Source organism: Perognathus longimembris, chromosome 4, assembly GCF_023159225.1.
Source record: "Perognathus longimembris pacificus isolate PPM17 chromosome 4, ASM2315922v1, whole genome shotgun sequence".
NCBI lineage: Eukaryota > Metazoa > Chordata > Mammalia > Rodentia > Heteromyidae > Perognathus > Perognathus longimembris.
Window position 1 is genome coordinate 51,832,485 of NC_063164.1, and position 23,739 is coordinate 51,856,223.

General features: G+C 35.7%; 1 protein-coding gene and 1 long non-coding RNA gene across 5 annotated transcripts in view; one reads left to right on the top strand and one right to left on the bottom strand.

Moving 5' to 3' along the window:
* Positions 1–193: 193 nt before the first annotated feature.
* On the top strand, positions 194–22,527 carry LOC125350562. The gene is made up of 4 exons (XR_007210767.1): positions 194–314; positions 2,676–2,681; positions 13,872–13,884; positions 22,517–22,527. It is a non-coding gene; the product is annotated as an uncharacterized LOC125350562 (long non-coding RNA).
* Dync1i2 (dynein cytoplasmic 1 intermediate chain 2) overlaps positions 1,365–23,739 on the bottom strand; it is a 53,351-nt gene continuing 30,976 nt past the window's right edge. For 2 of the 4 annotated variants that reach the window (XM_048345251.1, XM_048345253.1), the window contains 11 exons: positions 19,176–19,271; positions 18,819–18,981; positions 18,611–18,710; positions 18,022–18,147; positions 16,996–17,142; positions 16,560–16,673; positions 16,117–16,250; positions 15,130–15,274; positions 6,138–6,278; positions 3,786–3,911; positions 1,365–1,996 (listed from right to left, as the gene is read on the bottom strand). In XM_048345251.1, the coding sequence (XP_048201208.1) occupies positions 1,886–1,996; positions 3,786–3,911; positions 6,138–6,278; positions 15,130–15,274; positions 16,117–16,250; positions 16,560–16,673; positions 16,996–17,142; positions 18,022–18,147; positions 18,611–18,710; positions 18,819–18,981; positions 19,176–19,271 (1,403 nt within the window). In that variant the 3' untranslated portion in view covers positions 1,365–1,885. Of the gene's footprint in view, positions 2,000–3,785; positions 3,912–6,137; positions 6,279–15,129; positions 15,275–16,116; positions 16,251–16,559; positions 16,674–16,995; positions 17,143–18,021; positions 18,148–18,610; positions 18,711–18,818; positions 18,982–19,175; positions 19,272–23,739 lie in introns of all 4 variants that reach the window. The other 2 variants (XM_048345250.1, XM_048345252.1) reach the window with 1 other exon arrangement.

Consider the following 23,739-nt stretch of genomic DNA (forward strand, 5'->3'; position numbering starts at 1 on the left):
TACTCTTATCTTTGGTATATAATAGGAGTGATCAGTTTATGACAACTGAAATACCAAAGTGGAGAAGTCTGACATCATTATAACTAATAATTTTAGAGCTGAGTACATGGATTTTTCTATAGGAAGAAAGTGTAATGTGCTGAAATAGAATTTCTGACTGATAAATTTTGCTACTGTGAGGTAGCTTGAACTGTTATCTTTGGTATATAATAGGAGTAATCAGTTTATGAAAACTGAAATACCAAAGTGTAGAAGTTTGACATCATTATAATTAATAATTTTAGAGCTGAAAGGAAATTGAGAAATAATCTAATGTAGGTATCAGAACTAAAACTAGAGTTTCAGTCTAATATTCATGGTCAATTGTTACTACAGAATACTTACAGTTAAAAGTTATGCTGTTATTTAGAATTCTCTTCCAATAAATCTTTGCTAAATGTACTAAAAAAGAACAAGTGTGTTCAAATTCTGGTTGTTTTTTTTTGCCAGTCCTGGGGCTCAAATTCAGGGCCTGAGCACTGTCCTTGGCTTCTTTTTGCTCAAGGCTAGCACTCTACCACTTGAGCCAAAGTGCCACTTCTGGCTTTTTCTATATATATGGTGCTGAGGAATCGAACCTAGGGCTTGATGTATACAAGGCAAGCACGCTACCACTAGGCCATAGTCCCAGCCCTCAAATTCTGATTTGTAATCTTACTACTAGTTCAAGTTCTTTGAACTTTGGAAGGACAAAAGGACAGGTTTAAGGAAATGAATAACTATAAGTGGATAAAAATCAAGATCTGGTCATAATCCTTTTCCTTGAGTCCTGAATTAAGTTGATTTCAACACTAAATTTTAGATATTTGTCACCTACCTTTAAGACTTGCACAAAGTTGTCGATCTCAAAGTGTGGGGTTAATTCAAAGCCAAAGTTTGGGTGATAGGAACACTTTTCCTTCATGGCTATTACAACCACAAACTAAATTTCAGAGGTGGTTTAACTGATGAAGCACTCACATGTACAGTAGTCTTAATCAGTGAAAAAAAATAAGAACATTACATTTATTTTTAAAGTACATATAGATGGAAAGAAAATAATTCAGAAAAAAAAGAAAAAAGAAAATAATTCAGTGAAGTAAAAATTAACCTATGGGAAATTTTCACTGATGGATGACCCAAACATCAGTTCATAATGCCTAGGGAGAACTACACAATGCTTTGTTGAGTATGTTAAGGCACAAAGCTTTAAGGTTCTGAGGCGGATGCTCAACATAGAAGCTTAAAGAAGGGTATGAAGACAAAAAAAAAAAAAAAAAAAAGGAGAAACTTGTTAATGAGAGACAGAAAAATTCAAATTGCAAGGAGTAAAAATGAAAATTTGAAAAGTTCACATGTATTTGTTTTTATTTATAGATAGAATCACAGGAACTATAAAGCAGAAAAAGGACACTGGAATGGAAGTTAAGTGAATGCATGCTGTGACTAAGAGTAATGTTTCTACATACTGTGGTCAGGGAGAACACTGTTAGTGTAACAAAAATATGTAATCATGTAAAATATGCAGAAGTTATTTAATCTGTGCTTCAGAAATAACTATGTAGTATGGTAGATTGGAAAGAATTCAAAAGAACAACAAATGCTACTAAATATACACCTATGTATTAGAATTCAGAAAAGGCTGCATTCTGTAAAGTCAGTCAACTGTATTAAAAATGTCAAAAGAAAATGCACATGATATAAAAAAGAGACATTGTAAGATTGGGTTACTGTATTAAGTCCACAGTTTAATCCATAAAATTTCCTTTTAATTATCATTTAGACAAAGGCATGCAAATAGGCTTAATATCTATTTAGGCATCCTCCCCAAATACACTAAGTCTATACGCTCATTCCCTTCCACACCCTAAGCAGGTATCCGGGTAGCTGCTTCCTCCTCTGCATCTGCTCGGTTTGCATTAATTTCTGCAAGTGTTCGGCCGAAACGTGCCCATTCATCATTGCGGGGAACGGCAATCTGCTGTTAAAGAAAAGACAATGTTTTATGAACAATGAAATAACAGACCATCTTACTATTATTCAGTTTGTTTTAAAATAATTTTTCCATTAAAAAAAGTAATAATTGACCCGAATGGCCTTTCCATAATTACAGGGACTATTACACTGATTTACAACATTTCAAAACAAAAGCTGGTGTTTGTGAAAGATGTTGTGACAGCCTTGGAAAAGACTTTGCTATTATCACCACCACTGCAAGAGAGAATAACAATAATGCACTGTAAATGTAACTCCTGTAAACCATCTCAGGGATTTTGCTGGTTGGGAGGAATTCCTTTTAACGTTTTTACTTTATTCTTGCACTATTCTTAGTATGAAATAGTTCTTGAAACACGGTTCATAGAAGCTAGTTTCTCAGAACTATTTATTTTTGGAGCATAAGGTAACCTTTCTTGATACTGCAATTTCTTCACCAGAAGCTATGCTACTACTTAGCATTTAGTGTTATATCAAAAGCAAAAGAGAAAAAAAAAAAAGGAGCTTGTGATGCTTTTGCCTCACAGAAACAGTCCAATGATATTTTTTTCTTGTTTTCTTTAATATCATAGAATCCGACACTCCTGTAACAGGGCACAAACTGGCTCAAGTGTGGATGTACGCACTCTTCAATCTACTCTACCCAATAGGGTAGCTACTAGCCAAATGTAACTGTATAAGTTAATTAAAATTAAATAAAATTTTCAGTTTGCTAGTCACCATTTTTTCAATGGTTATATGTAGAAAGTGACTACCACATTAATCAGTGCAGACACAGAACACTTTCATCTGTAAAGCTAGTTCAACTGGTTGTCCTGAATGATTCATTGTATCTCCCTCTAGATCCAGTTACAACAGGCCATGGGATATCTCAATAGACTGGGGAGTCATAACATACAGTAGAAGGAAAAATGACTATGGCATAGTTAGGACTACACAGGAAAAAGTCAACCCTGGGCACCGTGGACAGCCAAGGAGAGCACTAATGACGAGAGACTGGCAACTCATCCTATTGGAATAATTATAATGGCTTTGCACTAACACTCAGGTTTTAGCATTCACATTGCACACAGCAATCAAAACACTCTCACAAGATATTACTTTTGCAAAAAAAAAAAGGGACATGACCATAAAATGGAGACTATGGGAGTAATTAATTAGTAAGAAAGAAGGGAAAGGTGGTGAGAACAAAACATATTGTATATAAGTATGAAAAGTCACAATGAAACCCATTTTTTTTCATTGCAAGAAAGACAAGAAAAAAATGAAAGAGGTGAGGAAGAGGATAAAAATAGTAAGGGGAATGAATATAATCAAGGTGTACTATATGCATGTATAGAAATATCACAATGAAATCCCTCATATTGTACAATTAATACGTGCTAATAAGGAAATAAAGATACTACTTTTCTACTATTTGGCCCAAACATATCTATGAATATAGAAAAATATAGTATCTAAATATCAATTCTGTAAAATACCAAAGTCCACCTAAAACCCCACATTTCTTTTGTTGCCTGAGGATTTCTAGGAGTACAAGTGTCATGGAACAAGGTACTTCCATGTAGTATGCTCAAAATCTGTTGAACAGGAATGTGGGACATGCAGATTAGAAAGAAAATGAATCTTGAGTTACTTTTGTGGTAGAAAGTATGCAACTATATGGTTTAAATGATTCAAGAACCACAAAAACTAGATTTTAGTCACCAAGACACCTTCACTATGATGCCACTAAATAGGTGTATTAAAATTATAGGCAGCAAACCACATACCTCTCCCACATCATATATAACAATCTGTCCTTCAGAATCACCCACAGCAATCTCTCTTCCAGAATGTGTCCATCTTACACGATTAAGGGCAGGATTACCCTCCACAGAAATGCTGGCAGTTGGCACCTAAAGTCATTTAAAATATAGTGCAGTGTTAAAAGTTTCATCAAGATTTCTATAAATATGTAAAACAGTAATTCTTCCAATCTGGCTATTGTATAAAACAGATGATAGTAAAAAATTTTTCCAACTTTCTTCCTGTTCAGCAATATATTAAGAATGACATTATAGTCAATCCTTGAAAATTGTTTGGGAAAATGACTTTAGTCCTTAAATAAGGAATGCTCACAGGACTGGATAGATCATTTTGGGAGATCCTCTCTAATAAAGGATTCCTTTTGTTTAACTCCTTTAAGTGCCATAGGTTTGATAACATTTGGCCAAAACCCATTTAAAAAGAAAACATTTCAGAAGTCCTTGTAATCAGATCTGTTCGATTACAGGGGACAGGAATTGTTTTAATAGCTTGTATCATTGACTGCTCTGAGCCCTGTATTTGATTGATAGTTCATAGAAACAGTTCATATGAAGGTATAGTATGAACTTTTCTAAAGCCCCAAATTCTTATGAAGTAAAATGAAGTACCAGCTTGCTGGAATTCAATTGCACCATTCCTATGCTGGGAAAAAGAGATTTATTTGCTACACAAAGAGCATTAAACATTTACTGTTTGATTTAGATTGAAAAACACAATTAAACTTGTAAAGTTTTACAACCTAGCCAAAATAATCCTTACAACTGACATTAATCTTTCCCAAATGATTAACCCCAAACTAATATAAAGAACTATATTTTGATATGTTCTTGAACTTAACTATTGCAGGAAAAATCTATACTTGTTATCTCAAATTTTTGGTATTGATAACCAATCTAAGAAAATAAAACTGGTCCTACTCTAGGAAAGGAAAACATGTGTATTGAGTCCAATCATGTAGTGAGGGATCAACACTCTCTCCTAGTTTCAATGTTCCTGCCCAAACTATCAAGTCTATAGATAATAGTGTTAAAATGCTTACATTTCCAATTTATAACTTTCTTGCCCTTGTATAACCAACTATTTTACTTCAAGGAATTTGTTAAGATGCCACTAGGAATGTGAAGAGATGTGAAAAAAGGAACCAAGTGATTTTCTCCTCAACAACCACTACTGAAATTCATATTACTTATACTAACCAGTAGTAGTATAGAAATCTTAAGAGCATTTTAAGCCTAAGCTGTTTTAAAAAAAATCAACAATTGCTACAGTTAAATTCCAGTGCTAATAATTTATTTTAGTATAGCAACTAGGAAATGTGATCCTCCTTTCTACCTGCTCTCCTTCTGCTCCCCCATTTTTGGTGCCAGTATTGACGCTTGCACTGAGGGCCTGGGTGCTGTCCCTAGTTTTTTCCATCCAAGGATGGCGCTCTTGAGCCACAACTCTTCTCTTGGCTTTTTAGTAGTTAATCAAAGACATGAATCTCATAGATTTTCTTGTCTAAACTGGCTTCAAACTGCAACCCTCAGATTTCAGCCTCCAGAGTAGCTTAGGATTACAGCCATGAGCCACTGCACTCCCCCTTTCTTTTTTGTGGTGCTGAGGATTAAACCTGGGGTCTTGCACATGCTAGGCAGGCACTCTATCATGAACAATACTTGAAGATCTTAGTTTTTTTCGAGACAGTCTCACTATGTATTTCAGGCTGGCCTTAAACTCAGCAAGCAGCACCAGCTGGCCTCTTCACTCTCAGTTCTTCTGCATAAGCCTTTCATGTGCTGGGATGACAGGTGTGTGCTCCATGTTAGCTTCATATGCACTTACACTACCAGTACCATAGTGATTTTAACCCTTAATGAAAAAAGCCATCCAAATATATATTTTTCATTTAAACAAATGAGACTAAGACTAATGTTTAGGGATAAAACACAATTTTATCAAGACTAAAAGGTAATTTAGAAATTCTAATTAAGGGTAACATACTTTGACAGTCTGACACTATCTGGTTTCTGGCTGAAGAATAAAAAATATCCCAATTGCCTTATGAAGGAGACTGCCAGGACATTAGAGATATGATACTGCCTTTCAGGAGTAAAAGGAAATGCCCTAGGGCTGTGGCAACATTATGTCTCCCTTTAGTTCTGCACAGCATGCTGTTTGTTATTTAGGGTACAAAGCTTATTTGGTTTCTTTGTGATGAAGCTACAATCATAAAGTCCTTTTACATTCCTTGGGATAAAAGGAATTTCACAAATTATTCAATAAATCTCCAATTTTCTATTTTTTAGTGCAATTTTTGTTATTTTCTTGCTCACCTCTGTATCATTATTGAGATTCCACAAATCCAGTCTCCCCATGCCATCCACACAGGCAAATAGGGCTGGGTGGGTGGGTGACCACATAACATCATAAACGTAGTCTGAATTATCTTCAAATGAATACAAAGGCTTGTTATTCTGAAAGAGAAAGTTGATTCTTAGCAAAGTCAAAATATGACATATACACAAATCATTAAACTACTTATCAGTGAAAATAATATGACATGTATTCAACAGGTCCAACATTTTATGTATTTAACTCAACCTGTAAAAAGTTCCTATAATTTCAGTATAAAATTACCTGGCATTATAGACTAAGAATCAATTACTGGATTGTACTTTCTTTTGAATTGTAGATGCTATGCTATTTTTTTTTTTTAAAGACTTGTCAGTAAGAGGATTCTGGGACCAAGCCACAAGTAAGGAAAAGAAAACCAGACTGTCATCAGACAGTAGTGTGATGTGACAGAATGCTTTTTGCTAGAATATAACAGTAATATTTCTAAGTTATTTAAATCCATGTAAGTCATGGATTTTAATCAAACCAACTCTTGCAAACATACAGTATTGTTAGTATAATAGTGCACCCTCAAGAACCATCTGAGGAATCTGCTATAGAATGAGCTTTAGATTGCCAAAAAAGACGAATGAACAAATATCAAAGCAAGGACCAATGTTAACCACTGGTTACTCCCCTTCCCCCCCCCCCCCCACACACACACTTGTTTTTGGTGCTGGTACTGGGGCTTGAATTTGGGACTACACTCTTATTTGGATTTTGCACTCAAGGCTAGTGTTCTACACTTGAACCACACCCCCAGTGCTGTCTTTTTGCTGACTATTTGGAGATAAGAGACTCACTGAGTCTGCCTACAGTTGGCTTTCAACCTTGATCCTCAGATCTCAGCCTCCTGAGTAGCTAGGATTATAGATGTAAACCACTGGCATAGCTTTATAGACATATAAACAACATGTAACTACAGATGAGAAAATGAAACCCTATTTTTAAAAGGGCTTAAAGCCAGGCTAGTGGCTCATGCCTGTAATCCTAACTACTCAGGAGACTGAGATCTGAGGATGGAAGTTTGAAGCCAGCCTAGGCAGGAAAGTCCAGGAGAAGTTTAGCTCCAATTAGTCACCAAAAAAGCCAGAAGTAGATTTGTGGCTCAAGTGTTAAGAGTGCTAGCCTTGAACAAAAAAAGGCCAAGGACAGTTCCCAGGCCCAGAGTTCATGTCCTACAACTGACCAAAAAAAACTGAAAAAAAGGCTTAAAAATATTTCAACTGCAGATTTATGGGCCACACTTGGACTGGATTCTGCTTCAAATAAGTAATTATAAAAAAATGAAAATAGATCATTTAATCAAATTAATCACTGCTAATTTTGTCAGGTATAACAATGATGTGGTAATTTTTTTTAAAAGAAGAGATTTTTTTTTTTTTTTTGCCAGTCCTGGGGCTTGGACTTAGGGCCTGAGCACTGTCCCTGGATTCTTTTGCTCAAGGCTAGCTCTCTACCACTTGAGCCACAGCACCACTTCCGGTGTTTTGCTTAAGTGGTGCTGAAGACTCCAACCCAGGGCTTCGTGCATGTAAGGCAAGTATGCTACTACTAAGCCACATTCTCAGCCCAAGAAGAGACTTTCTTTTAGAGACAAACTGAACATTTATGGTTAAAATGTATGTGTAGATTTATTTTAAAATATGAAGTAAAAGAAACCAGAGATAGGCTGAGTACATACTCATTCTATAAAGTAAAAAAATAAGAAAATCACATACAAATTAAAGCTTTATAGTGTGCATTTCCAATTAAAAAACTGCTAAATATCTCAGAATATGATTAGATCAACTTGGCTATGAAGCCTAGGCAAAAGATTGAAATTTTAAAAATTAAAAAGGTACATTTTATGGAAATACCACAATGAATATTTATACCTTAATACAAAAGCAACATGCCCCCAAGTTTAAAATGTGACTATTTTACAATTGTTTTTAAGATATTTTAACAAACACAAACTTATCTGAGGATGAATCATATTTTCTCTAGAAAGTATACACATTTAACATTGAATACTATGTCAAAATATACTAATTTAACTTATGACACTGCAAATTAAAATCACAAATGGATCATATACTTTTTGTTATTGTTGTTAGTACTAGCATTGGGACTCAGGGCCTCATACTTGCTCAGCTTGCTTGCTTGAATGGAGTTCTACCACTTGAGTCATGTCTCCAGTCCAATTTTTTTTTTTTGCTGGTCCTGGGGCTTGAACCTCAGGACCTGGGTGCTATCCCTTAGCCTCTTTGTGTTCAACGCTAGCACTCTACCACTTGAGCACAGTGCTACTTCCAGCTTTTTCTGGGTAGTTTATTGGAGGTAAGAGTCTCATTGAGAACAGGGAATATGGCTTAGCGGTAGAGTGCTTGCTTAATATGCATGAAGCCCTGGGTTCGATTCCTCAGTACCACATAAACAGAAAAAGCCAGAAGTGGTGCTGTGGCTCAAGTGGTAGAGTGCTAGCCTTGAGCACATTGAGGTTCAGGGACAAGGCTCAGGCCCTGAATTCAAGCCCTAGAATGGGGGGAGGGGGAGGAGAGAGAGAGAGAGAGAGAGAGAGAGAGAGAGAGAGAGAGAGAGAGAGAGAGAGAGAGAGAGAGAGAGAGACTCATGAACTTTCCTCTCTATACTAGCTTTGAACCACAATCCTCAGATCTCAGCCTCCTGAATAGCTGGGATACAGGTGTGAGTCACTCATGCCAGCCCAAAATTTTTGCTGGTTATTTTGAAGATTGACTATTCTTTGCCTCAGTTGGCTTCAAACCTCAATCCTCCAGATCTTAGTCTCCTGAGTAGCTAGGATAAAATGTTTTCTTAAGTAAGATATTTTTCTTACTTTGAAGAGTACAGATGCCCAAATGTCAAAGAAGCAAAGAAGAGATGCAGAGTGGCCTGGGACTTAGTTTCTGTTCTCTGGCCTGTCAGCAACTAGCTTCAAGTCTTTGGAAGTCACTACCCCCATCTAAGTCTAGTTCCTTTGTATCAGTGAATCTTAAGCATGAGTGAGTACATAGTAGAGAAATTTTAAAAATTTGATATTAACTGTATCTCTCTCTAAGAGAGCCTGATTTAATTGGTCTTGGGTACCAGGAGCACTGCCATTTTAAGTTTTACTCAGGCAAGTCTAATGTGCCACTGAGACAAAACCATGGAACTAGATAATGTCTGTAGGTCTCTCTGAAGTTCTAAAACTGTCACTTACAAATGATATGTGAAATGTATTTGCCAAAAGAATAAATAAAAACAAAAGGCTTCTTTGAATAAACAACAACATCTTATTCTGGCCCAGGGGCCAAGGGACAAGCTGCATTTCCCCCGCTAAGTCTGTTATATACTGCACTGAACAATGTCCCCATAAACTCATGTCCACTTACTGACATGACCTTATTTGGAAATAGGTCCTTTTCAGTTGTGCCCAAGTTAAGATGTAGGTCACACTGCATCAGGGTAGACCCTAAATCAAGTATGATTGATGTCCTTAAAAGAAGAGAAACTAGGGATACAGAGACATGGTCGGAGTAGAATGCCACTAGAGAATAGAGAACACCAAAGAATGCTGGCATCATTCAAAGTTAGAAGTAAATAAAATAAAATAGGTTCTCACTCAATTCTTTCAAAAGCAACCCACTTTGAGACACTATGATTTTGGAATTCTAGCCTTGTTAAACTGTGAGAGAATAAATTTCTGCTGTTTTTTTTTTTGTTGTTGTTGTTTTTGTTGGCTGTGGGGCTTGAACTCTGGGCCTGGGTGCTGTCCCTGAGCTCTTCATCTCAAGGCCATCTCTCTACCACTTGAGCCACAGCACCACTTCTGGTTTTCTGGTGGTAATTGGAGATAAAAGAGTCTCACAGACTTTCCTACCCAGGCTGGCTTTGAACTGTGATCCTAGATTTCAGCCTCCTGAGTTGCTAGGACTACAGGCATGAGCCACCAGTGCATGACAAATTTCTGCTGTTTTAAGGCAACATGCATCATTTTTTATAACAGCAATAGGAACCTGCTACAGGTTCAGAAATACTAACATTACTCTATAGTAAGTATGCGATGGTAAGAGTGATATGTAATGACATTAAAGAACAGCAGATTCCCTCACTCTGGAGGTCAGAAAAACTTGAAGTTATTTCTTCAAGCTATTTGTGACTGACCTTACTGAAGATACTTTTTGAGGAATGTATCAATTAAAAGCAACGAAATACAAAGAAACAAGCCTTACAAGTAAAAGGAAGGCAGTCTCCATTTTAGCATCATCCAGGAGAGAAGCAATCTAAGACAATGGATCATAAGAATTACTACCCCATGGCAAGGCTATCTCTATTTGAAGATGGATGAATCAAGCTATCTTAGCTTGATGCCATTGAATATTTAAATTATAAAACTTCTTTTGTTCTAATTCCTTGCTCACCAAGCAATCTCCTGATTATAATTTGGCTTCCCATGAGGGTTGTCTACAGGAAAACAATGAGCTGGTCAGGCCAGCAGGAGTATCTGGGCCTCTAGCAGTTAGGTTTCTGGCTGTAAATTAATAAATCGTCATTCTTCAATGTATCACTGTATTTTAGGAGCCAGCTAGCTCCATTCATCAGTCTAATCAACTCTAATATTTGCCAGAATTGAGTTTCCGAATATGCATAAGAGAGGATAGTCACTGGTCAGTAGCAAGCTAATGAAGTAAATGCTGCTAGGTGGGCCTGGACAGCCTTTCCCTAAGATATACCACAATTTCAAAGCACTCTTAAATTTCTACTTGTCTAATATGTACAGAGTTATTTTCCTAAACATTCACAGGATCTTTTAACCTTACTTTAGTCTTAGTACCTTCTGAGAGTAGAACAGGTAAGCTTTCAAAATAAGGTCGGGCTTTGAAACCTCAGAGATTGTGAAGAATCTTAAGAGGCATATGGACCTTATGAAATTCAAAAGCTACCTTTTCTAAGAAATTACTCTATTAACAATCTTAACTTTGTCATTTCATGGTAGATGTTGCTCAGATAAATGTTTATTCTGAAACTAGGACATACTGTGCATTCATTAAAACTTTATCTTGTGTTGTGACTCAATTGGTAGAGTGCAAGTCCTGAGCAGAAAAGGCTAAGTAAGGGACAGTGGTTGGCATAAAACAAACATTTTGGGGCTGGGGATATAGCCTAGTGGCAAGAGTGCCTGCCTCGGATACACGAGGCCCTAGGTTCGATTCCCCAGCACCACATATACAGAAAAACAGCCAGAAGCGGCACTGTGGCTCAAGTGGCAGAGTGCTAGCCTTGAGCGGGAAGAAGCCAGGGACAGTGCTCAGGCCCTGAGTCCAAGGCCCAGGACTGGCCAAAAAAAAATTTTCTCCCTCAAATAATTTTTATACTCTAAGAGTAACCTGTAACAACTCTTGCTAAAGGTGGTAGAATATTCAGCTAATCTATCAGTTCTACCCCCATCAAGCTCTTCTAGAATCTTCAGGTTACCCTGAGGAATCTTTCACTAGTCATTTATTTTCCCTGCTATTTTTCAGACCCACCAAAGCGCTACTGTTTTGAGTTTTCAAGTTTGCATTTTGAGATGGTAACAATGTCTTTCAAATATATTAAAAGCAATGTTGTGGTCGGTTTACCTTTACCAATATATGGAAGATAATCTATGTTTGAGTATCATCTATATTATAAATATAGATGAATCAAGAAAGTAATGAACACAGACTGATGAAACAAATTGTGTGGCTATGTTACAAATTTTCTTACTAGGCAAGGAGTAGAGACTAGCTACTGAAATACATTAAACCAAATTTAAAGCAGTGCCAAACTGAGATTTATTAGAATTAGAAAGGTTAAAATGACACCAGAATCATGTTTTAAAAGAGATTTAAAAATATTGCTATGATTCATTACTCATTAACACTGCCTACTACTCATTATTACACAGAGCTTCCATCAAGCTATATAGTGTGGCAAGAATAAATACTAGCAACAATTAAATCAGAAAGTGTAAATTTAAGATTGAACCAAGGGCTTTGGGAGCATCGGTATGTATGTATGTATGTATGTATGTATGTATGTATGTATGTGTGTGTGTGTGTATACACACACACATTTCCTCCTTCTTTTTCTTCAGTGTAAGGGATTGAACCCAGGGCCTCATGCTTGCTACTCTACCACTAACTATATACCATTTGTGACATATCCTGCCCAGGATAAGTCTGTGGATAAAAATTTAGAAGGCCCATGGATGTATATAAATACATCCTATTCTATGCTGGCCCATCCTGTGGCCACTAGTATGGAAGAGTACTGGGCGGGGAGAGGGGGGAGTTCAGGCTTTTTTTTTTTTTTTTTGACCAGTCCTGGGCCTTGGACTGTCCCTGGCTTCCTTTTTGCTCAAGGCTAGCACTCTGCCACTTGAGCCACAGAGCCACTTCTGGCCGTTTTCTGTATATGTGGTGCTGGGGAATCGAACCCAGGGCCTCATGTATACGAGGCAAGCTCTCTCGCCACTAGGCCATATCCCCAGCCCCAAGTTCAGGCATTTTTCACAGTTGGATAAATAAAGAAGGAACAATACCTAACCTAGCAAGCAGGAAAAGATATGTCTCACTGTCATTCTTATTCAAAAGCCACTTTTATATTGCATGACAGCAAAATAAAAGAACAAAAATATCAACTGCCAATCAACTAGCTATGTAGTTCTCCAAAGCAAATTATTAGTCCACTATCACAGATAAGATCTGTTCTTGATTTGGTAAAATTAACTCCTCATTTTCACATCCTTTTGTTATTATATAAAAAGACAAAGTCTTAAATTTAAAGACAAAAAGGAAAGTGACAAACTGAAGTGCTGAGATTTAAAAAAATCAAACAATCTACAAATGGGTATTAAAAAAACCAACCATAAAAGAAGGCCAAAAAATTGACAAAGATGTAAAGTCTCCTCTGACTATGTATAAGACTACAAAAGCACATCCACAAGTGTACTACTTACGTGGCTATCTGAAGCCTGTAAAAAAATAATTGGCTTAATCTTTACAATCCTGCATCTTACTTTGTTTTAATGGATTTCTTCATTTATGGTTCTTTTTTTTTTTTTTGCCAGTCCTGGGGCTTGGACTCAGGGCCTGAGCACTGTCCCTGGCTTCTTTTTGCTTAAGGCTAGCACTCTGCCACTTGAGCCACAGCGCCACTTCTGGCCATTTTCTGTATATGTGGTGTTGGGGAATTGAACCCAGGGCCGCATGTATACAAGGCAAGCACTCTTGCCACTAGGCCATATCCCCAGCCTCATTTATGGTTCTAAGAGCTTTCTTCCTCTCCCTTTTCCCACTATACAAACCTTATTACAAGTTAAAAAAAAATATTCATGGGGCTGGGGATATGGCCTAGTGGCAAGAGTGCCTGCCTCGTATACATGAGGCCCTGGGTTCGATTCCCCAGCACCACATATACAGAAAATGGCCAGAAGTGGCGCTGTGGCTCAAGTGGCAGAGTGCTAGCCTTGAGCAAAAGGAAGCCAGGGTCAGTGCTCAGGCCCTCAGTCCAAGCCCCAGGACTGGCCAAAAAAAAATATTCAAGAACAATTCAAGAATGAAAGACAACTCATTTTCATTTAGGTTCTGTCAGATCACCATTAAGAAGGAAAAAGAGAAACTGAACATTGGCATGTGTATATTAGATAATGAAGACTGTGTTAGCACTTTTCTAGATGTTTCTGTTATTGGGTTTTACTTTTTTATCTGTTAATGCCAAATTCCAACATGCTTAATTTTAAAAGACAAGATGAAGTTTTCTAATTCCATTAGTCTGTAAGGAAGGATACCAAGCTTAGCAGAGCTCTTTTTCTTTTCCATAGTGCTTGGGTGTGAACTCAGGGTCTCATGCTTGCTACACAGGCACTTTTCCATTTGAGCCATGCCCCTAGCCCTCCCCCTCCTTTTTAGTGCATTCATTACTTTTCTGGATAGGAGTTCCTACTTCTTTTGCCTGGGTCTGGCCTCTGACTTCAATCCTTCTATGGATGCCTCCTGAATAACAGACTTTTATAGACTCAGATCACCTCACCCAGCTAATCTCAGATTTCTGAGGCCAGCTTTCAATAAATAAAAATTCACTATAATAGTGAATGACATGCATCTCTTAAGATCACTAGGTTTTCTCAAATTGAAGGTTAAATCAACTATTAGGATAAGGTAGACAGAAAAAAAATTAAACTTAAATAGAATCAGAAACACAGAGTATGAAGATTATTAACAACAATACCATGTTGTAAAAACAAACTAGGCAGAAAATTAAGGTGCTTCAAATATAAAATGAGGTCACATGAAATTACAAAGCCTGTTACAGGTGACAATGTTCTCTACTTAGGCTTCTTAAGGCTTCAACCTGATAGGACAGTCATGTTTATTGGAATTGTTTACAGGATCAGGAAGCACTTTATCATGTAAAAAGGTATTTTAAGAAGCTTTATTAAGACCAACAAACTACTTAATGTAGAATACAGAAATATATATTCATGTCATCACAATGTTTAATTCAAATGCATTATATATAACCTTGTTGCCCAGGACTTACTGGAAAAGTTTGTTCATTTATCTCTTCCCCAACAGCTCTGTGAGCCATGGGCACTCTACATGTGCATGTTCTCCACAGAACATATGCATGGTTTTCCTGCTGGGCTGGTGACACTAAGTGAATCCTATGGAGATATCAAGGGCTTTTCCCCCAACTCACCCTAAAGCAGTGGGAAGATGGGTAGAGTTACCATACTTGTCACCAGTCTTTTTTTGAACAACTATAGCATCCTCTATGCTTTCTATAACCTCTTACTAGGCTTTATCTGTTAATAAACATTGTAAGCTACTTAAAAAGCTTTCTGTCTTTCTGAGGTAGTATTAGAGCACCACCTTGTGTCAGAAAACTGACCAAATGAGCAGGCACCTATATTTTAGATACCTTAGTTGTCCAAAGTTTTACTGTCCAGTCAAAGGATGAAGTGACAAAAAGATGTGAGAAGTCTACTGCTCCAACAGCTGCATGACAATGGATGCCAGTGATTGGTCCTTGATGTCCCTCAAACATTTCGCTGATTCCAGCTTTGCTATTTCAGGAAAGTGAAAACGTTAGGGAAAGCTCCGACAAGTAGATCACATATAAACACACTTTATTGTGGATATATATTGGACCTTGACTTAATTTCAGCAAATTTAACTGTGTTCATAGTGCACCATAGTGCACTTATGCTGAATGTTAGTATATCCAGACTTGATAACACCACTGACGCATTAAGTACATTTTGGAGCCAGAAACATGCTCACAACCGAATTTAAAAGTCCAATATCTGAGGTACTACAATAGGGTCAAAGGGATGTTACATGTTAGAGACACAATCGGGGCTACTTTTAAATCAAGAGCTTTGAAGTGTTGAAATCCAGACATTCCATTTTTTAAAGGAAGCAATTGATAAGGTACAGCTAGACAATTTCAAAACAGATTGAACAGCAAGAAAAACATTACTCGATTTAAAATGTGTACATGAGATTACTGACTGTACAATTATCAGGTCTACATTAAAGCTTAAAGTCACAGTAAATCAAAATGAGAAAAATAGTTGAAAATTGTACTTATAAATTTGAAGGTTAGTATGTGGTATGTATATCATGAATTTGTAATTGCTGAATGTTCCTCCCTTCCACTAACTTCTCTCTCTCACACACACACACACACACACACACTTCACCACAATACACAAAATCCACGTCCGAAGTCCAAAAATACTTTTTGTTAAAAAAAGTAACTTTTTAATTTTAGGTGTCTGGATTTAGTCTGTCACAACTAAGGAGTAGTCCCAGGCCAGATTTCTACTTAAATAAGGGCAATTTGTTTCAGTGAGATTATTCAAGGGAGAATTTTAAATAATTGCTAATTCCAGTTTAGGCTTACCTTCCATGGCGGCATGCTGTGTACACAGAACCTTCTTCGCTCCCAACGACAAAGTTGTTGACATCTCCCACAGGGAAGGACATAGATGTCACAGCAACTGCCTTTGACTGTTTATGAACCAATTCCATGCTATCCTTTATAGAAAACAAATGAGGGAATTATTTTGTAAACCTCCAATTTTAAATTTCCACAGAAAAGCTTCTAGTTATAACCGGTTTATAAATCATTCTTTCAATATACTATTTACATAAACTCAGCTCAGTTAACTGAAGCATGTTTGAAAACAAAATATACACAAATAAATTATAAGTGACACATATTTAGGTTTATTATCTATTATAATATTGTAAACAAACTAGTTTATGAAAAGCATACATTGGGACATATACTCAATTAAAAAATAACATTTATCTCAAAATTTCAATTTCCCAAGTTTAACTTACCTGTGGATGGGAAAGCATGTCCAAACTCCAGGAACAAATTTTTCCATCAGTAGAAATGCTAATCAGATTGTGAGCATTTTGTGTTCCAACAACATTTACACAATAGATTGGGTGCTAGAAATATTAAAGAAAGTTTTCAAGGATTATTTTATTTTACCAAAAAAAAAGAAATTTTAGCATAATCAAAGGTATTCTGTTTCATACAAGTCTTATAACTTAAGAGTGTTTTTAATGTGAAGTTTGCTGCTATCCTATTGACAAAATGTTGTCTCAGAAGATAGATAATTTCCTATAAATACATCTCTTCTCTCCACCCCTACACCCGCCAGCAAATACAGAAAAAAGGCTTTGGTTCTTGGTTGCTAAATGATAAAGAACTTATAGATCAAAGGAGAAGGAGCACAGAAGTCTAACGGAAATAACCATTTTTACTTACTGTATGTGCAGCAGCTGACAGTGGAGTTCTTTGCACTGGAGTTCTTTTATTGCTACGGTTATCCCAAAGCACAATTTGGCCTGAATATGTACCACCAACAACAAGATTTGGATGAAATTTTGCAAATGTAGCAGACATCACAGCTGACTGCAAATAAGTAGGAGTTTTATATTTGAGATTTAAATGGAAGAAACCTCACCCATTATAAAAATAAAACCACTTATCTACAATATTTCCCCCTTTATTTTAAGGTATTACTAGTTATAAAAACAAAAATATTTATTATAATTTTTATTGTTCTAGAAATATGAAAACATAACTTTTGTTTTGCTTAGAAAATGTAATATTGTTTACATACATTTATCGAAGGAATTTATTGAAGAGAGAAAATGTTATTTCATTTGATTACAGTATTAAAAGGTAAGTAGCCCTGTGACTTCTGACTATAATCAGATAGTAAGGTATATACTAGTTTTTATTTAGGATAAGGGTTTATTCAGGATTATGACATAGTTAAAAGATTTTAACTTGCACAAGCTAAAGACTTGCAAACTCTAACTTTCTACTAAACCTACTTTAAAAATTTGCATCTGTTTCCTACTTCAACCATATGTTTCTACTTAAAACTATCTAGTTCCAGCTCCCCAGGCCATGTCTAAGTAATTCAGTGGGCCAACTATCTAATTGTATATGCAGCAAGTAAGTTCCTGAGAAACTCCCTGTAGGAAAGACATTTTATAAAAGATTTCTTTTATATGATCAATCACAATAACAGAAAATCACAAATGCAAAGGACTTTCAGTGTGATTAAACATTATAAGAGATGTCAGAAAAGCTACAAAAGACAGATCATGTTGAATTGAAAAGTATTCAGTTTTCTGTTAACATCTGTTTGCAAATATGGAGGGAGTTTAGCAAATGCCAATCCAATGAAATCATTATGTTGACAAGAAAAGAAAAAAGCCACTTGTCTAAATTCATTAATGAATCCTTAAACTTGGGAAGACTGTTAAAATATCATCTTACCTGGCAGTGGAATACATATTCTGGGGTAGTTTTTTTGTATTTCATGTTCCAGACAAGGGCCACACCATCAGGCTCATGAGGAGCATCTTCATTGTTGTTATAGGAAGCCACAAGTAACTCGGGATACTGTTCACAAGAATCAAGTGGAAAAGAAGGCTATAGATAGGAACTCTTTTTTGTTCCTAATGATTTGACTATGGATTGTTCTGAAAGTACATATACCTAACATCTCACCCAGGGAACTCTCTCTAGAGTTTAATTCATTCAGATTCAGAACAATTTTTAACTAATAGTTGCTTAAATGTCTTAACATTACAATATTTAATTAAAATGTGCATAAATTTTTTACAAAGTATTTGATAACTAAATGAAATTAATAAAACTTGGTTTTGGCATAAATAAACTCTTGAATAATGCTTCCATTTATTTCTTCCAAAGTACATAAGACAAGCATCATTAAAACCAACAAAACCATTAACCATTATTATTTTAAATGATAGATATTGACTTAATTACAAAGGTCCTATAACTAAAATATAACTAAGCAAACATGCTAATTAGTTTAAAAACCAGTCTTATTATATTTTACCTGTGATGACCAATCCAAACAACTAACAACTCGATGCTTCGACCAACGCTCATCAAAAAATTGTCGATTTAATGATAGTTTAGCACCTGCTTGAATCTCTCTACAGAAAAAAATCACCCCCCCACAAAAAGATTGTGTTATAGCTTATATCACTCAATCTTAGAATAATTTAACTAGTATAGCTATAATCTTAGCAATTAAGCAGTACCCTTCTTTGTCTTCCAAATCTCTCCCACTGTAGTCAAAGAAGATGTTAATCTGCTCAGAAAGAGCTCTTTCTACAATTCTTGTAGAATGGTCAAAGAAGCTTAAAAATTCCTCTGAGTGCAAAATTTGTTGCTTTTCTTCTTCAGTCAGCTCATGAGGAGGCACTGGAAAACAAATTTTGTTTTTGAAAAATAATTTAGGTCAAACTATCACAGTTTGGATCAGGAGTGCTACATACTATTTTTAACCAGATATATCTCTTTGCCTTAGAAAATTTTACTCTATTTTAATACATAAATAATAATTTTAAAAATCTTAAGAGGACTCAAAACTTTTAAAGTTAAGTTCTTTGAAATACCTTTATTATCATTTTCTTCATCTTTCTTAAAAATTTTCTCTTCTTCAGGTTCAGTAGGTGGTTTAGGAGTCACTACATCATCTTCTTCCTCGTCATCTGAGGAAATAGAAAAAAGATTATTTTTATGAAAATAGCTTATATATTTTGAGGTAGAATTTCTGCAAGTATCATGACTGTCTAGATAAAAGCAAAAGTAAACCACTATGTTAAGATAGACCAAGTACAAATAATATGAATTTTACCAACATAGTCTTTGAGAATAAATTAGGTGGCACTTCTTGGTTTTTGCATATACCAGTGTGGAACATTCATACTAAATTCTATAGCTACAAAAGCAGGAATAAGATACACAAGTAAGTAGGATGAATTCCTCATGGAAGTCTCTAAAAGCTTGCAAGCATTTATCATTCCAGACAGAACAACATGCAACTCCTGCATAGTTTTATATAGCATGCTGACACATTAATGCTGTAGAATGAAGAAAATCAAATGTCTAAAATAGCCCACAGAGCTGGCTTCTTACTTGTGATCTGAAACCATCAGTGCCTAATGGGTCTTCATATGGCATAAAGACGGCTTACATTAACTCTCAGGTTGCTATTTGAGAGGCAGATTTTAAAGATAATAGCTATGAGATCACATTTTCTATTCTGTCATTTTAAATGGCAAGTCTCATTATCTACCGTTGTATGATGTGGCAATAAGCACTTCAAATAAATGTTTTCTTTAATTTAAGAAACTATTTTGAGATATACAATGTTTAATGAGACTTTAAAAAAATTACTAAATGTCTTGCACCTGTAAACCAGGAAGCAACTTAAAATCATTTGTTTAAAAATGTTATAGGACATATAAATCAGCCTACCTTCTCTATTACTACAAAGCAAGATAGAATTTTATGAAGAAAATGCTTATTTTTATTGCCTAAACATGTGTTATCTGTCTAGAAGGGAATGGCAGCAGGCATCTACAGCGGAGTGCATCTCAAGTAATAAGAGCCTACTGAATAAGGGGACTTTACTTGTTATAGTCATTTTCTTGACCCATGTACAAAATTATCTGAAACACACATACATACAACCTACACAAAAGAATGGTCAAGGCTGGGAACCAGCTGCCTAGTCATGGTCCCAGCAGCCAGGCCAGCTGACTAGATAGGAACAAGCAGATGGCACTGCTGGGATTGTGTCTTTCTGCTACAAGGTGGCAATGGGATGGCATAACATTCTTCCGCTTGACTGCTTCCAATCCTGTGTCTCTCTCCCCAATGGTGAGCCTCTGCAATTACCCACACTCCAGGAGGCCCACAGAGAAGCCTTTACCCTGCAAACAAAATGCAGCATGTAGGCCACACCAGCTGCCGAACCACACACAGTGTTAGGTTTAGAGAGCCACGAAAATCTTTCTAACTCTATAGTATAAGCAATAAAAATATAACTGTACCTGTGGAAAGAAAGCTTTAAATGACACTGAATAATGCACACAATGATACAACCTCCAACTTAATCAAAATGATAATGACGTATGCCAATCCTACATTACTTGAAATTGAGCGATTTTTACGTTCTGACAAGTTTACAGAACTAGGATAAATGGCACGAATGATTTCAATATATGCTCATACTTTTGAACCAAATGGTGAAGGTTAAAATTTTTCCTTTCAAGGGCCTCAATCAGCCACAAAGGAAAACAGTAATCACTGTCTTTTCAGCCAGCCCAACCGCATTTGTCAGCCCTTTCTCCGTCAATGCAGCCAGAGCAATCAACCTGCCAAACATTCAGAATGGAAAAACAATCTGAAAATACAGGGTATAATGCACCTGCCAGTGAAAATGGCCATTTCAAGAAAAGCTAGTGATCTCAGTGACCCTGCTGAGGAGGCGGTGGTGCAAAGGGGAAAGAACACGTAAAAGAATTCTTAGTGATCGCCACTCTCTTGCACATTGACACTTCCTTACAAAGCATGCCAATTACAGCTTTTGTGCTACTTAAAAAAATGAAAGCTTTTTTGGGCAAAATAATCACATAGAGAAACAGAAAGACACTACTCCTTTTTAGATGAATTCTCATATACAACAGATTATTAATCTGAAAACAGGATAACGGGTAGCAATTCTATACTGTACTGCCCAAACATTAAAGCTCTATAAAGTCATCTACAAGTAATGTAACAATTTAATTAGATACAATTTAAAAAGCTGACTTCTGGAAATATAGGATATTTTGTTTCAATTAAAAATTCAGTATAAGAAAAAATACATTTAATTTTCTGCTAATATTATCAACTGTTCTTGTCAGTTTTTATTAACTAATAGGGTTCACTGCATGTAAATCCTAAAATCAAGGTAGAGACTTTGAGTCAGCCTGGACAGGTCATTCTTGAGCATTGCAAATTATAAATTACAGCCTGTTACCCATATTTTATTCTCCTCCCTCAACTTTTGTTGTATTATCCAGCTTCTAAGTAGTATTTCCAATGACAGGTGTCAAATTCCTGTCATAATGCATATGGTCAGTACTTCAGTGCCAAGTGACCTCATAATCTACATATTTAACAGGAAAGATCTTGTTTATAGACACTTTTCCTTTTAGAATTTAAAATGTAGATGAAGTATGATAGCGATCTATATCTGACTGCTATGCAGCATTTACCATGCCTATGTGTTCACATAAATTATTTTAGCTGCAGTTGAATAATGATTATCAATTATCCAGATACATACTCTTGGAATTTCATTTTAGAATTGGTGTACAGCTCTTCCTTTCTTTGTGGGTTAAACATGGATTTAAAAACTGGTACTTAAATCTAGGCTTATAAAAATGAGTGAGCTAAATAAGTGTCCAGGAACACAAAACAAATTATATTATTAAAAACTGAAAAAAGGGGCTGGGAATATGGCCTAGTGGTAAAGTACTCACCTTGTATACATGAAGCCTTGGGTTTGATTCCTCAGTACCACATATATAGAAAAAATTGGAAGTGGAGCTGTGGCTCAAATGGGTAGAGTGCTAGCCTTGAGCAAAAAGAAAGCCAGGGACAGTGCTCCGGCCCTGAGTTCAAGCCCCAGGACTGGCAAAAAATAAAACAAAACAAAAACTGAAAAAAGTACTATTTTTATTATAAAATTGATCATAATCGAAAATTTCTAACATTAATAACATCAGATTAAAGAACTTTCCTCTGGATCAAATACAATTCTCTTATTATAAACTAATACAATAGCTTCTTCAGAACTACTAATACGGACAAAAATAAAACAGTATTGTAGTCCTAAAGATTTTCTAAGCCAGTCTCTCTTACATGGTGAGGTATATTTTAAAATTGGAAAGGACTATGACAGAACAGGAGACTGAAAAAACGGTACTGCCATGCCACATCAATTTACTGATGAATATTCATTAAAATATGCTAAGTGGTTAACTCCATGCTTTCTCTGACAGGGAAGCTAAGATTACAAAACTGAGCAGTAAAGAGTGCAGAAAAGTAGCAGTTACTTTTGAAATGACAAATCTCTTGTCAATGAATGCTAAAACTAGGCTTAATGAACCATTGCATTTTTACTTTGAGTTAACATCAAAATTGTGATGTATTTTGGTGAAATGGAAAGAAAAGCTGGTCTGTAAATTAAACTGCACCTAGAAATAACACCAAGGAGTGAAATTCCAGTTATCAGAATAATCTGTTACAAAGGAGTAGGTTAATCAAAGTTAAATCATCTGTGAAATGGGTGGCTTTTGTTAAACTGAAGGAACAGATAGTCTCATACATAGGTTACATTACACTTAGGATATACGTAAGAATAAATCTTATTCTTTATTTTTAAATATTATAACAGTTTTAAAAAGCAGTATGTTTAAAAATATAGGTTGACACACGGATGACTTTCCTTTAATATTTTCAAAAGAATCCTTTTCTAGATCAACATAATTTGAAATCACTCCCTTTCAATCAATTCACCCATAATTTCATCTTCTTATATCTTAAAATCAAATGTGTATTTAAGAGAAACTTCACTGGGACAATGTTCCATCACTCTATGTATGGAATCTATTTTTTTAAATACTTAGAGTAAGATGTAAGGTCTCATATTAGCTTAACAATTTGTATTTGCAACAAGAGAAAACACATAGCTGACTTTTTAATCAGAAAGTATTCTGAATATTAGATATACTAATTATGGGACAATAAATAGTAACTGGACTTAAGGGATTGTAACTTTTTTATAGAACTACTTAATAACAATTTTTTAAAATATTGTATGCTATTTAACATGGAATTTGACTCAACATTTTTAATATAAAAATTGGATTTTATTTAGGAGATAATGGCATTATTGGAGCATTCCACTATTTATAATCTCAATTAAATACTACATTCTTCTAAGGCCATATAGTATTAGGTGTTCTGATCAAAGAATATCTAATATTACAGTCTTCAGTCATAGTTAAATACATTCTTTATTTCAGGTTTTTGTTTTGTTTTGGCTGGCACAAGGCTTTGAACTCAGGGCTTTGAGCTTGCAAGCTTGCTTGACTGACAGTCCACCACTTGAGCCATGCCTCC